Genomic DNA, 15,759 nt, shown 5'->3' with positions numbered 1-15,759 from the left:
CTGGGCCACTTGCGGCCCTCGAGATCTCTCAATGCAGCCCTCAGGGAGCCCCCAGTCTCCAATGAGCCTCTGGCCCTCCTGAGATTTGTTGGAGCCCACACTGGCCCGATGCAACTGCTCTCAGCATGACGGCCAACTGTTCGACCTTTCGCATGAGCTGTGGGACGAGGGCTCCCTCCGTTGCTTGCTGTTTCACATCTGTGATGCAGCAGTGGCACCAAAGGAAAGGCCAGCCTTGCTTTGTGCAAGGCCTTTTATAGGGCCTTCATTCATTCATATAAAGATTCATTCATCTTTAATATATTCATTTATGTAAACTTATGTAAATGTATTCAAATTTTAAATGTAAATTAATTCTTTTTTTTTCCCCCCGGCCCTGTGTCACACAGTGACAGAGAGACGATGTGGCCCTCCTGCCTTTGGTCACCCCTGATCTAGCGTATCTTGATCGCCTGTTTATTTTAGTGGAAGTTTTGTAAGAAAAGCTTGCATGATTGGGAGAGTTCTCTTAGCTTTATTTTGACATTTAAAAAAAAGTCAGATTGAAGAATTATATATAAGAAGATACCACAATGTGCTTCGTTCAAAATAGTCTTTAATTGATTCAGTAGAGTTCATTGGGATCTGGTGCTCCAGAGTAAATGATCTGTGAACTCCAACCAGAGTTTTCATCTCGAATGCAACTTTTTTTTCCTTTGCAGAGTCAACAGTGTATTAGAAGGGGAGAGGAACGTAATAATTCCAGATGGGGAAATATCATAAAGAAAATTTCTGTTTAGCAAACTGAAATTTCCCTGTACGTCAAGCTCTAAACCTTCACAGCGAACAAAGTCTTTCTTGCCCTCTGCTTTCATTAAGCCCCAGTGGAAGCATGCTGGGTTGGAATGTGGCCATGTGCATGCAATGTTGCTAGGAAAATAGAGACACTTAAGACTCTCATGTGTCTTGTAAGGTAATTAGCTGTCTCTTAGCATTTCAATGAGACCTGCTTTGCCATCTGTGCACATGCTTTTATGTCAATAGATTTTTCTTTTTGTTCAGCATCCCCTCCCCCACAGTACAGCATTTAAAACAGCAAATACAAAACACTCACAAAATGTGCTGCAAGAAAGTATTGCTGTCACATGAATTAGGTTTGTTGCCACCACCACCCCCCACAACAAGACTAAATGCTTGTCTTTATGACGTACTTGCTGTGGGCTGTGTTGTGTTTGTCACAAATTATGAGGGGGAGCCATAGATCAGAAGCACATGCCTTAAAACAGAAGATCTTGGGGACAATCCCTGACAGTTGATCTCAGGTAGCTGGATTAGGAAAAGCCTTTACCAAGAACTTAAAAGGCTTTTTACTGCCATTCGGAGCAAATACCTTTAATAACTAAATAACACCATGCTCAGTCTAAGTATAAAACAGGTGCATATCCTCATATGACTAAGCTCAAACTGTGAAGGAATATGAGAACCACCAAAAGCTCTTTGCATTATGTTCCTGTTCTTGGATGTACATCATCAAATGTGCTGGCATATGTCCAAAGAGATCCATAAGCAACCCCAGGGAGGCCAGTGGCGTTCCTTGCCACTGTGCCACCCAGGGGCACACCTCCAGAGGTGCTGCCCTCCACCTAAGGGTGCCACCTCCCCCACTCCCACTGCCTCCTCCCTAGGTGGCAGATGCCTAGGGGTGGCATTTGCCGCGCCCCCCACCTGCTGCCTCCCTCCTGATTGTGTTTTGAGGGCCGGGGAAGCTGCACTCGGAGACCTCCCTGGCCTTCAAAAATCTTCAATTTTTTGCCAAAAACTGAAAGTGACCATTTTCAGCCCCCAGAAGGCATTCTGAGGGCTGGGGAAGCTGCATGTAACCTCCCCAGCCCTTAGAAGTCCTTGTAAGTTCTTCTGGAGGCCAAAAATCATCACTTCCAGTTTTCAACCAAAAATTTGAAGTGATGACTTTCAGTCTCCAGAAGGCCTTCTGAGGGCCAGGGAGGTCGAACACCTCCAAGGGGGAAGCAGCAGGTGTGGAGGGCAGCAAATGTCACTGCTGCCCTGGACCATGTGGTCCACTGGACCCCACCCCCACCAGGTATGCCACTGCTGGAGGCAAGTATATAACATTTATACTTACCTCCTGTAAACGTTCAGGTTGCCCTCTCCCTCCACGGCATGCATCACTGGCCTTTTGGTGCTGCTGCATTGGACCACCAAATCTTAGGTTAGAAATTCCTGTCCAAAATTGATCTTGGGCCACTTTGAGCATAACAACATTGAAATGAGTTGATTAATTTTATATTTGCTGTATTAATTTCAGTCGCATGAATGATTTTGGTTAAATAGAGAAACATTTGCCATGTTCTAATCTAAATGGTGGCTTTTCTCCAAATTGGATGTTGGGGGACTTTCAATACTTTTTCATAGATATCAAATGAACGTATCCTGCAGTTTTCAGCTTTTAATGCTAAATGTCCATGTCCAATGCTATAATGTCATGGACTGTAGGAGTTAGAATGTCCCTGGACGTTTTGGCATTGGTTTTAATATAATTTTTTTTTCCTGTTTAATCGTGTCTCCATGTAGTTTGATGGTAACACATATTTTTGTAAACTTGTACTTGTGTGTCCATAGATGATCAGTGTTACTGTCATAGATGTTGTTTCTTGACATACAGTGTTTTTGTCATTTTGGTTTTGTTATTAACAAGCATTATGTCTGACAAATATATTCTGTGGAAATCTCAATAGCTCTACTTACAGTGCTAATTGTTTTCATCCTTAGGGTCCTCCAGGCCCACCTGGACCCCAAGGACTGCAAGGACCAAAGGTGAGCTTCAAAATTTAACTCCTTTGACTATGAAAATGTCAGAACCTTGGGAATATCATCAGTGTTCATACAGTGCTCCTAATTTTTTTAAAATGCATTTTAATTTTTTGGATGCAACACTGTCCTAGATATTTGGGTAGGGGAGGGTGGGATATAGCTTGCTTAAAATAAATGAATACAATGTGTACACAGTGTGAAGGAAATTGATAAGGTAGTGTGAATGTTTGCCATGAGTCTTTCAAGGGAATTTGTGCAGTTCAGATAACACTAGAGGAAAACATTTATTTCAGCATCGGGCAATGAATGCATAGGGTATTTGTTACTAAAAGGCCTGAAATCTATGGTGAGCCATCTCTTTGCTGGGACATTTTAGTAGAAGGACAACTCATTTAAATTCTTCAAATTCAAGAACTAAGGGCACAATCCTAACCCACTTTCCAGCACTGACATAAGGGCAATGCAGCTCCGAGATAAGGGAACAAACATTCCCTTATTTTGAGAAGGCCTCTGTGACTGCCACCCTACTGCAGGATGCAGCACACATCTCATTGGCACAGCTATGCCAGTGCTGGAAAGTTGGTTAGGATTTGGGCCTAAGTTTTATTTGAGCAATCTTTTGAGAAAACATGAAATGTCTGTGTCCTTTTTTTTCTTTTACACAGTAACCCAGTGGTTCCCAGACTTCCCAGTGCCGTGACCCACTTTGTCCTCTGCAGTGGTCGCAATGCTCTTGGCCAGAATGACTTACTGTGAGCCTCCAGAGGTCTCTTCCAGGTTCCGCCACGCCACTCTATTGGCTTCCATGGGCTTCAGAATGGCTCGCAGAAGCATCTGGCAGCTACTTCTGGTCAAACAAAAAACCAGAGTAGCTTCTGGATGCTACTGGGGGCCATTCTGAGGCTCACAGCTCTGCACAAACCAGAAGAGGCCTCCAGAGGCTCCAGTAAAGTAACTTCAGCCAGCAGCGTCACTGGGCTGGCACCTTACAGATTGGCTCCAATAATGAGCCAAACAATCTCAGGGGCAGGAAGGAAGGTTCAGCTTGCAACCCACCACCTGCTTACAACCCATACTTTGGGGAACGCTGCCGTAACATAATACAAAAATCTTGGGTTGCTCAAAAGATAGCAGGTTTGAACAACATGCGTTAGGGCCCAATCTTATCCAACTTTCCAGCATTGATACAGCTGCAATAATGGTTGTAGTCGCCCTGGAAAGTTGGACAGGATTGGGCCTTTAGTCTAATAGAATATGAGCTGTGATCTAAAAGGCCACATGAACATTAAAAGGCTTTCACATACACATTGTTTTCCTAATCTCATCGCAGCTAATTATGCTGTCTGGGAGGCCACTCCTTTTTAGAGAGTTCCATATCAGGTGATATGGGAGGGAAGGCTGTAATTGAGGTGGGTCATCTCCAAATCCTCCCCACATTCATCAAAATCTGGTCAATATCTTTTTCTATTCTACAAAATAGAATAGAAAATACTCTATATTAGAATAGAAATAGAAAATATTTCTATAAAATAGAAAATATTCTATTTTCTATTTCTCAAAAGAAAACAAGGCATATTTAATGTTGTGGGCAGATTAACTTGAAAATTAATCATACTTTCACATATGTAAATATGGTGGTTCCTCACTCACAATTAGAGGGTAGTGGGGAGAGGAGCTATATCGTGGCTTTCCCACAAACCAGTAACAATACATCATTGTTAGTCTGATGATGTCAAATACGAAAGACTAATATTGTCCAAGTTGGGATGTCTGATCTGTAAAGCATTTCAGCATGTCATTTGACTACACAAGAGCAAAACTTAGATTTTTGAAATCTGCAACAGTAACTTGCATGGGGAAAACTAGTAAGTGATTCAACACAAGTTTCCCAGCATGTTGCCTGCATATCCTCTTCCATATGAAATATCTTTGAATCTGTTTATTGATTTGTTTTACCAGGATTCATAAGTTTTGACATGTGGGATTATTGTAGACCAACATAGCTTGCTTCATATTGTGTATTCCAAGGAATAATTGAAACTAATGCAGCTGGGTTTTCACTTTGCAGGGTGAGAGTGGGTCACCTGGATTACCAGGTGCTGATGGAGAGCAGGTACTTGTACAATTTGTTTTCTTACTGTAGACCAATACTCTAAAGTTCTGGGACTTATTAATATTCCAGTAATAGATGGTTCATTTACATATGTGTACTGTACTGTTTCAGGGACCTAAAGGCTCAAAGGGGGATATGGGTGAACCCGGAATTCCAGGAGAAAAGGGGGGAATTGGCCTTCCAGGCTTGCCAGTAAGTTTGTTTAAAAATATTTGGTAGCTGTTGTATTTTAATGTCCACTCCAGTGTCTTCTTAAACTTGAACAGTCCAGCATAATGATTATTTATTGGTTATATAATACCACTCATGCTTTCAGAGAGAAGGCCTCTCTGCCTTTAGGGAGATTTCCTTTTACATTTCAATGGAAGGGGCAGGGGCAGGGAGAACAACACAGGCAAGAATAGCTAGACAAGAATATATACATACTGTATGTAGTAACACAAACTTTGGCCTAGTTTCAGGGGATAAAGATTAAGAAGTCAGTGGCTTCAGTGAAGAGATGGGCTTTGAGGTATGATTTGGAGAGAGGTGGTATCATGGAAATAGTTCCTGCCGTGGGGGAGGATCAAAGATTTGTCGGTTTAATGGAACAAGATAAAAATCAGTGGTGGCTCCAGCTTTGGGGGGATTCTGGTGCAAAAACGCAGTCAGGGCTCCCCGTGGTGCAGTCCTCCATGCTTTGGAATCTGCATGGGTGCACCAACTGCCATCCTGGTACCTGGAAACTAGGCAGCAGTCGGATGCAGGTCTTCCTGCACACTACCTCCTGTGGCTGCAACAATGGTGGCCAAGGACAATCTACTGTAGGCTCATGGTTAGTTGGCATAGATGACGCTTGGCCAAGAAACCTGCTTCTGCATACTGTGGAGTTCTCCAAGTATGCAGAAACCACCATGTCATCTGCAGGTGGCCACATTTCACTCCCACTTCTGTTTTTGCTATTAGTGCATAGATTTGAGCTAACGTCTGTGATAGGGAAACTAATTGGTCTGTTTTATCAGCAGAATATAATAACAGTGTAAATTTTTCATGAAATATTTTCTAAGGAAATATATTAATTGACCAAAGTATAAAAAAAATCATTTATAAGAAGAGGCACAATATAAGTTTCACAGGAACAGACCAGAAGTTTCTTCTTTGTAAGTGGAGTTATTCCAGTAAATATGGAAGTATTTTCGAAGTATTGATGCCTTGAGCCATGAGCTCTCACTAAATTCTGGCCAAAGTAATTCCATTTTAACATCAGTTCACTGACACTGCCTTTGGTCTTAATATGATGGATAGCAAAAAGCTGTTTGCCATTCCTCACTCAGTGCCTTTGTTATAGTGATAACACAAAGCCAGCTTCCAAAGCTTTAGCCATCATGCCATCAGTGCCTTTAGTCCCAGTTCCCCAGTACCTTGATCCTTGATGATCAGACAGTCAGTCTGCATTATCTTGCAAATGCAGTTTAGCTCAGTGTGGCAAAGGGTGGCGTGAAGGCCGGAGTGTGGAGGGACTGGGCAGAGGAGAGTCCAGATTTTTACTAGACCCTTGCTCATTTGCTTCCTTGTGTTTGAAATGAGTATAAAACGCTAGCTGCGTCTAACTACATTTGTGCATGATCTGAGGCAACTGGCCTCCTTAATGTCTTGCTTTGGTACCAGCAATAAACAAACTGTTATCTGCTACACCTTCCCTCAGTGTGTAATTGAATCTTGTACGTTGGGTAACAAACCTCACGCTGCTTTTGTGGGTTCAAGGTCGGCAGTATTTTATGTATACATTGTCTCAGTATACTGTGAATAAACCAAAGGCTCTTGAAATAGCAAGTGGAATAAAACAAAATAAAGAATAACCTTAGGCAATATCTTTAAAATGAATATTTCAACCAGAAACAATTCTTGAATTGATAGGATTAAAATATTGTTCAATAACTTAATAATGATTTTGTAGGGATCCAATGGCATGAAAGGAGAGAAAGGAGATGTTGGTTTGCCAGGTCCTCAAGGTCCCTCTGTAAGTCCTGCCACATTATTCTATTTCAGTCCTGTTGGTTCTGCTGTAGTCTTCATAAAGAGGGAAAGACATAAAAAGATGTTCTCCAATGTGATATAAAGTCAGTCAAAGTTCAAGAAGTATTGCTTAACCCAGTGATTTTCAATCTTTATTGTCTCAAGGCACACTGACAAAGTACTAAAATTGTAAAGGCACACCATCAGTTTTTTGACAATTGAAAAGGCACACCATGCTCACATCTGCCAATGGACCTACTAATAAATAACCCTCCCCCAAACTCCTATGGCACACCTGCAGAACATTTGTGGCACACCAGTGTGCCACAGCACAGTGTTTGAAAATGGCTGGTTTAACCCATCAATTCTCAAACTGTGGTCCAAGGCCCACCAAGGGGTCATGACCCAGTTTTTGGTTGATCACAAAACTGACAAGGCAGAAGAGGCTATGTGCATCAAGGGTTAAACTAACTGCTACTAGTGGGGGGAGGAGCGCTGTTGCCCAGTCACTGTTATATGGACACCTTTTCAAAAAGCATATAAAAAAATTGTAGCTCAGATTGTTTGCTCATGTTTGTAGACTGGGATTCTATATTGGGGGGGGGGGAGACTTGGTAGCAGTTTTAAGTTGTAGGGCAATGCATTTGTTTATTTATTCAAATAAATCAAAGTGAGTCAGCAGTTCTTTGCTGGGCAATTTCTTTCTTGAAAGTGGTGACTTTCAGATCAACAATGGAGTGTCCTGGGAGACTGAATATTCTGTCACTCATTTCTGAATGTTGCTGTGTTTTATGTCAGATTTGTGACTCATTATTGTTTTGTTTACTCACATGCTGATGCCTCATTTCTTGAACTGGAACTTCTGTTTGTCAAATATTCCCTAAGTATTATTATAGACACGTTTTATATGAATGATATTCAGTTGTTATTTATTCAGTTCTGTGACAAGTGAGAAATATACACTATTTTAACTTGCATAAAGGACTACAGCTCAGAAAGTTTGTTCAAACAAGTGGAAATAAATGACAGGTGCATTAAGAAATGTTCATTCTTAGCATTTCTTATTGCACCAAAGAGACAGGTTCAATAAGAAACGCTGAGATATGTGTCAACATGAACTAATTATACTGTTTTTATGCATAGATTATAGGACCACCAGGACCTCCCGGCCCACATGGTCCACCAGGGCCTATGGTAAGTCCTTCTAACTTCCTATCTATTGCAGTGTTCCATCAATTAAAGCAGTGTATCAAGGAAGGCCATATTAGGCAGTTCAATGAAGTTAATAGAAAAAAAAATTCTTGTTAGGCAGTAGGTGAACATCTCCAGGAATTTCAGCCCATAGCCAAGGAGTGATAAAGAAAACAATTCTTTCTGGGGGCTTTTGAAGGAGGAAGGATAAGGCACTGTTGGATAGAAAGGGAGGTAAAGTGGTACCAACCAAGTGGGTCTAATGGGGAAAAGAGGGCAGGAGGTCTGGTCTAGAGGGTTGAGCCTCCATTTGCCTGAAGATAACATCCGAAGGTCACCAGCTCGAGGCCACCGGCACCATGCGACCTTGAAGCAGCTGACAAGCTGAGCCAAGCTATTCCATCTGCTCTGAGCGTGGGAGGATGGAGGCCAGAATGTGCGACCAGATCAAGAAAGAAACACCTGAATGTTGTGGTTTCTTGAAAGACAGAAACCTTCTTTCAAATTGTAAAAATCCCTACGGGAATTTAAATTGCCTGCCTATGTAAACCGCCTTGAATAAAGTCTAAGGAGAAATCTGAGGACCAAGAAAGGCGGTATAGAAATACCTGTATTATTATTATCATTACTTGTAAAAAGAGGCAATTTATGATTGTGGATTGGCTTTTGACCATATATTACTATTAAGAATGCCCTCATACCACTTTTCAACAAAAAATACTTCACAAAGCAGTTTACATAGAAAAGTAAATCAATATACATTTTGGTAACTAGTTCTTAGGCTGAGACTTTGTGGCTATCCAAGGGACAACTAAGGAGTAGTAAAAATATTAGAGATAGATCCAAGAGCCAGAACGGATTAGAATTTATACAGTATATTGAAACTGAGTTTCACTATATTTGCCTTGAGTTAGGTAATTAAGGGTACAATCCTAGAAATGACTTTGGCTGGCGCAAGTCCCTTGCTCCGGCCCAGAGGGTCGCAAATGTGCCATAAGACATGTTTGCACCTCCTCATGAGGATGCCGGGACAGCACTCCGAGAAGCACTGGCCTGTGGAGGCTGACATAAGCCTCCACGCCGGCTTCCTCTTGGACGCTTGCATCAGCCCAAAAGGTAGGTGGGTGAGAGGCAGGGAGGAGGCGGGAGGGAGGTGTTCCTGGGCGGGAGGAGGGTGGGTGGGGGGCACCCCCTGGGAAATGTTTCCCCTTACCTCTGGCTGAGCTGTTTATGGCCACTATTCTGCGCTGAATACAGCACAAGCCTCCTGGCTTGCCTGTTCCAGCGCAGGATAGGATTGCACCCTAAATATATTACTACTTAATAAGTATTGGGTCAAAAGAAAGCCCACATTGGCAAACACCCTCTTCACTCTAGGATTGCCTCTTTAATTATGGAATATTCATTTTCAGGGACCTCATGGACTGCCAGGCCCAAAGGTAAAGAATTCAGGCAACAACTAACTTCAGCCTGTTTATTTGTCATGTTGTAATTCTCATTAATCATGTGCAAGCATGCAGTCATGTTTTGTCCTTTGTCTCACTTTTCTATTATTTTTTTTTTTAATATTCTTAAACCTCTAAGCAGCTGCTTAAAAAAACATTACCACATATTTTTAAATGTAAGGATTGATGGCAATTTCCTGTGTCTGTTCCACTGTGAGCTAAATTAGCTTTCCATAATGTTAATTATGGTGAGATAGTAAAAACATCTAGTCGTCTAGTGAGAGTTTCAAGCTATGCCATTTGGAACTAATACTTAAGCTTAGAAAAACAGAGGATGAGTGTGTTATGCACTTAAGAAGTAAAGTAAAATCATTTCCAGATATTACTTTCTTCTTCACCTTTGTCTTTCATTCTCCCTAATCCTGCCTATCAAGCTTCCTTCTTTTCCTGTTCACAATACAGTTCATTCTTACTCTTCTGCCTATGTGTTTGTCTCTTGAAAGCCATCGTGCTTAAATGTATTCCTAACAATAAATTGTCTGTACAAGACAAAAGTTCATTGCTGCTGCTGGAAGCATTATGGGCATACATTTTGTATATGCTTGCACATATGGAACTTAGCACTGGATTGCATCAGAAGGAATAACTGAAGCTTTATGTATGTGAAAGGACTTGGTATATAGTGGCACAATTTAATTTCATTTTTACGGACATCTAGCTTTTCACATATATATTCTTATAGGATACATTTTTAAATAATCAGCTTTATTTCAATAAAATTTTTAAAAGGAAAATTAAAAAGAAAGATGAGCTGCAGCTGTAAACCAGCATTGGTGACTCACATAATGTAGTACTTTTTGAAGCCATGTTTACTCTTCATATCATCACTAGGCCTATTTAACCTGAAGCACTTTAATGAGACTCACGTTCCTCTGAATTTTTCCAACCCTTCCTCTAGACTTGGATGCCTTTTGGTTCTACAGTTTTATAAGAGGAATTAGAGGGAAAGTATTGTGGTAAAAATGTACCACTGCTGTATTTGGATAACAAACAATAAAGTAATAGACTATTTTCAGAGTAAAAAAATCTCCAAAAAATTGTATGTCAATTTTAACCCAGAAAAGATGTTACAGAAATCAATTCACACAAAATTCCAAATACCTACTTATTAGTTTCGGATGAATTCAATAGATTAGAGCAGTGGGCATCAAACCCCGGCCTGTGGGCTGTATCCAGCACCCGTTAAAATCCTGCCCCTGCGTGAATAGAACTTACTGTTCTGTGGGGGAACCTGCTATCTTCAGCGCTGTTTTTCCCCAAAGTCTTCACCACCCAGCTGTGTCTGCCCAGAAATCTGGGCACAGGGCCTGCAGGGCCAGCAGAATGCAGAAGCAACCGAGTGGCATGAACTTTGGGGGAGGTTGTTGCTGAAGATAGTAGGCTCCATGGCAGAATGGTAAACGCCAGTCACACCAGGGAGGCTTTTTTTTGCTGTGCAGCGGTCCCAACTGGAGATTCTTGGATTACAGCATTGTGCCTGCTGTAGTGTCGGTGCAGGATAGCAATGGGTGCAATGAAATAACTTTTTCCATTGTAGGAAATAAGTGTTCCTAAATTCCTTTAAAGGAATAGAAAGACACATTTACTCTAGAGCTCTGAACTTGTCTGAAGCCAGTCTAACTGTCCCAGCTCCCTACAAATCTCATGAGAAATGCAGCATTGTTCAGAATGCTGAGAATTCCTTGTAAGAGATTCTTACACCTTTAGAGGACTATAGTACTGTAATAGGGTTCCTTTGCTTAGAAGTCTTTGGCTGTTAAATAGAAGTTAGAACTGGTCTAAAATTGTTGTTTGAATATTTGCCATTAGAGTCAGCAAGAATAACATGGCAGTGCTCTTGGATGACTTCCAGTGGGACTTGTGCAAAGTGAACTGTATACCAGACACTACAAATAAAGCATACTTTTGAAGAGCCAAGGCAAACTCTTCTCTGGTTTTTAACATCACAGCCCATGTGGATTTTCATATGCATTAAGGGATTAACAAACTTTATCAGCAATAATTAATCAATATTTGTTTATTGGCTTGATTGTTTTTTACAAAATTAAAACCATCAAAAATACAAACAGAATTTGAGCTTTCTTTATAACAGTTTAAATAAATGCAAATGCAAATGCAATCATGCAATGAAATTCTCTGTATTTACAGTGTACAGATCTGAGAAAGTCTGATATGAGAACATAAGAACAGCCCTGCTGGATGAGGCCAAAGGCCTTCCAGCTTCCTGTATCTCACAGTGGCCCACCAAATGCCTCAAGGAGCATATAAAGACAACAGGATATCTGTATCTTGTTGCCACTCCCTTTCACCTGGCCTTCTGAGGTAGCCTATTTCTAAAACCAGTTGGTTGCACATGCCTGTTGACCTTTTCAAATAATGTATAATTTCCCTGCCACAAAAGCAAATAATAAACTAATAATTTATTCTGTTGTAACATGCTAGGAAATAAGGCCGCAATCCTAACCCACTTTCCAGCACTGGCATAGCTGTACCAATAGGGTGTGTGCTGCATCCCGCAGTTGGGGGGCAGTCACGGAGGCCTCCTCAAAGTCAGGGAACGTTTGTTTCCTTTCCTAGGAGGTGCATTGCCCTTATATCAGTGCTGGAAAGTGGGTTAGGATTGTGCTCTAAATACTTAATGTTCTTACTGGATCAGGTAGTAGCAGCAGCAGTGCATTGTATTACCATTGGCTGTAGTAGTGAACAGAAAATTTCTCCTGGCAATCATAGTGTAATCACCTTCTTTTGAGACTATTCCATTATGGATCCTTAAAATGCATATCCTTCCCACTGCATCACACTCCTCCTCTGAAGTCCTGTTCAGCTGAGCATGCTTAAAGGTTGAGAATATCTTTACATGAGGTATTGCTGTACATTCCAGTTCATGATGAGAAAAAAAGCCACCAAAGCATCACATGTACCAGTGAACAGGCCTCCATGCCGTTTGAAATGTCTTGTGTTCTGGTTTCCTTGGATTAAAACTAAGGAAGTTTATAAGTGATCTTTCAATCTGTTGAGAACAAAAGGCAAGAATGAGTTTTTTTTTTCAGAAATGTTTCAAAATTGTGATAAATTGAATATGCATGGCATTTTACATTATAACTAGTTCAGTGCCATTTAGGTTGCTGCAGTTCACAACCATCTCTCTATATTAATTGTTCCTGATCCAATAAAGATAAAGAGTCTGTTTTGCACTAACATGAACCAATTGTGTTGGAGAACTGGAATTTGCATCCATATCTCTCACTGTTTCTCTTCTGTCCCAGCTTAAATAACTCCATCAGCACTCAAAAAATAGCATTTATACTTTTACATTTAGGGTGAACCAGGGTTAAATGGTCTTAAAGGATTGAAGGGTGAACCAGGTCACAAGGGTGACAGAGGGCCCCTTGGTCTTCCAGTAAGTAAAATACTATTCAATTTCAGTGCAAATGGCAAGCTTCTCTTTATATTTTCAACCAAAAACTCTGGTTTACTCAATAGCAGATATAAAGCCATCTTGTGTTGGAGCACATCAGTCTTGTTTTGTTTTTATCCAGAGTCTGTTCTTGTATCATTCCATAACACACAGTACTGTCAGTTGTTGGTTTTAATTTTTTCTTAATTTTTGTCGTTTGTCAGTTGACAGTGTTAACAGTGTTCATTTATAGTGCCATGTTCTTCCACATGAACTGTGATATTAGTTGAATGCTGCATGATGTTTGTAGAATTTTTTTTTAAACTGTATTTTTCTTATGTCTTAAATATGTTTTTACTTGGGTTCAAGGATGGCCTCGGGGGTCAACCAGATTCAGCACTGGCCGGGGACCCATCTGGCCTAGCTGAACCCTTTACTCTCAGTATCTGCAGTAGTGCACCATCCAGTGTCGTAGCTAGAGAGGTGGTGGTGCTATATGTACTGCAGGTGCCGCAACACGAAGTGTAAGCTCCTCCCACTCACCATTGGAGCCATTCTGGGCAGCTAAGACAATGTGCAGGCACTTGCCAAACCAAAAGGCATCACCTGTTTGTTGCTGTAGCTGCCTGGAATGGCGCAAATGGGGGGGGGAGGCAACTTACACTATGTGTCGTGGGGCCTGCAGTACTTTCAGTGCCACCCCCCAGCTATGCTACTGGCACCATCAAAGGACAGTCAAAGGTCTGGGGACCCCAGTGCAGGGCTTTACCCAGGATCCCCAGCAACTCGATAATGCACTGCTTGGGGTTAACGGCTGCATTTATAATAAAGGGTTGAAACATTCTTGAGTAAAGATGTAGGAAATTTATTTCTTCATTTGTTTGCAGATCTCAGTTTGGATCATGGATTTTCTGATTTGTCTGTTTCAGAGTAGCTGTTCAATGGAAGCTCATTAAAATCACCTTTTTCACATGACATCTGTCTTGTGAAAATGTTGAGAGGAAAACCAATATTTGACTTCTTGTTCTGAGAGCTCCATGTTTTCCGAACTGAATGTTTCAATGGAGATATTACACAGAGAAATGGAAGATGGTCAAAATCAGTTACAATAACTGAGGCAATCTGTTCAGGATGGACATAACCCAGGGAAAGCAAAGGACTTTTAGGTCCTATTGATTTCATTGAGAGAGCTAAGCTTAACTTTCTTTCAAGGAAATCAGTGCCTTCCAAGTGTCTAATGTTGCCAAGATAATGACCTAAATAATGATCAAGGTTTATAAAATGCTTGAGGAGCATAACGTTCATAGATGTTGGTTCTTCCAGGTGAAGTCATCCAACTTCTTCAATTTAGACCAGGGGTGTCCAAAGTTTTTGGCAGGAGGGACACATCATCTCTCTGACACCGTGTTGGGGGCCAAATTAATTTACATTTCAAATTTGAATAAATTTACATAAATGAATATATTAAAGATGAACTTATATGAATGAATGAAGGTCTTGCAGTAGTTCAAGGCCTATAAAAGGCCTTGCACAAAGCAAGGCTGGCCTTTCCTTTCCTGCTGCTACTGCATCACAGACATGAAACAACAAGCAATGGAGGGAGCCCTCATCCCACAGCTCACTCGACAGGCCAAACAGTTGCCCTCACGCTGAGAGCAGTTGCATCGGGCCAGTGTGGGCTCCAACAAATCTCTGGAGGGCCAGAGGCTCATTGGAGGCTAGGGGCTCCCTGAGGGCCACATAGAGAGGCCTTGAGGGCCGCAAGTGGCCCCCGGGCCGGGGTTTGGGCACCCCTGATTTAGACTATAATAACATTTAAGTATTGTAATAGCATTAGCATTATGTAATTCACACAAAATCCACCAGGGGGCATCTATTCCTCAGAGATATTGACTATAAACTTTATAAATGTTTATACACACTAGGCAAAGTTTCCATCCCATTCATCAAAGTGATTGGTAAAAAGCTCTCTGATTTTCATGGATTGATATTGCACCAGGTGCTTTGCTTGGGAACATGTCCTGAACGTTAATAAAGTGAAAGAAAAAAGATATTTATTAAGAGGATGGGTTGCAATTGTATACATACCCTTTCCTGGAAGTAAGCCCTACTGAACACAGTGGAACTTACTTCTGAGTAGACATGCCTAGGCTTCTGCTGTGTTTTCTGATTTCTTCATAAGGCCATTCTCATATAGCCTGTATTTTCTTGGTGTTGCCCCAAGATTTCCTTCACCTTTTGGTTCTTGTTAATAAAAAATGCACTTAGACTTCAGCACAGTATTCACTACTCATTTTATTCTCCAAGTTATAAGTCTCTCTTACTAACTTATAAAGTTGTGTGTAGTAAAGTACAGCGAACACCATAACAGTGTGTGAAGTTTGTAGCATTATACATCTAGGTACTTGTTCTGATCTCATGAAACTAAGAGCAATTCCATGGAAACCAGGAAATATTTCCTTACAAACCCACCGCAAAGGGGATCGGGATCAGAATCAGATTATTTGTGTTGTGTGTAAAATTACGACTAACCTGGTGCAGTACTGTAATTCTTAGTCCAGGACCCTGTAACAGCTCGTATTCTGTGTTTAAATAGAAGTTGTACTTGTTCATCACCACCACTTACTAATCTCGCATTCTTGTCATTCGTGTTACCCCCATCACCTATGCTTCCACTAAACCATACAGGGAGCATCTGGCTTAGACGGAAAGCCAGGACCCCGGGTGAGTCCCTTGTGTTCCTATGT

The 15,759-nt window shown here is 41.3% G+C and overlaps 1 protein-coding gene across 1 annotated transcript in view; it reads left to right on the top strand.

The window, feature by feature from the left end:
• The window catches only part of COL25A1 (collagen type XXV alpha 1 chain), a 425,608-nt gene that overhangs the window by 372,965 nt on the left and 36,884 nt on the right, over positions 1–15,759 (top strand). The window contains exons 26-32 of the mRNA XM_066632336.1: positions 2,770–2,814; positions 4,880–4,924; positions 5,036–5,116; positions 6,861–6,923; positions 8,063–8,113; positions 9,523–9,549; positions 15,701–15,736. Coding sequence (XP_066488433.1) covers positions 2,770–2,814; positions 4,880–4,924; positions 5,036–5,116; positions 6,861–6,923; positions 8,063–8,113; positions 9,523–9,549; positions 15,701–15,736 — 348 coding nt within the window. The remainder of the gene's footprint in view (positions 1–2,769; positions 2,815–4,879; positions 4,925–5,035; positions 5,117–6,860; positions 6,924–8,062; positions 8,114–9,522; positions 9,550–15,700; positions 15,737–15,759) is intronic.

Source organism: Tiliqua scincoides, chromosome 6, assembly GCF_035046505.1.
Source record: "Tiliqua scincoides isolate rTilSci1 chromosome 6, rTilSci1.hap2, whole genome shotgun sequence".
In the NCBI taxonomy this organism is placed as follows: domain Eukaryota; kingdom Metazoa; phylum Chordata; class Lepidosauria; order Squamata; family Scincidae; genus Tiliqua; species Tiliqua scincoides.
Note: the sequence above shows the minus strand (reverse complement) of the source record. Positions and strands in the feature narration are given on the sequence as shown.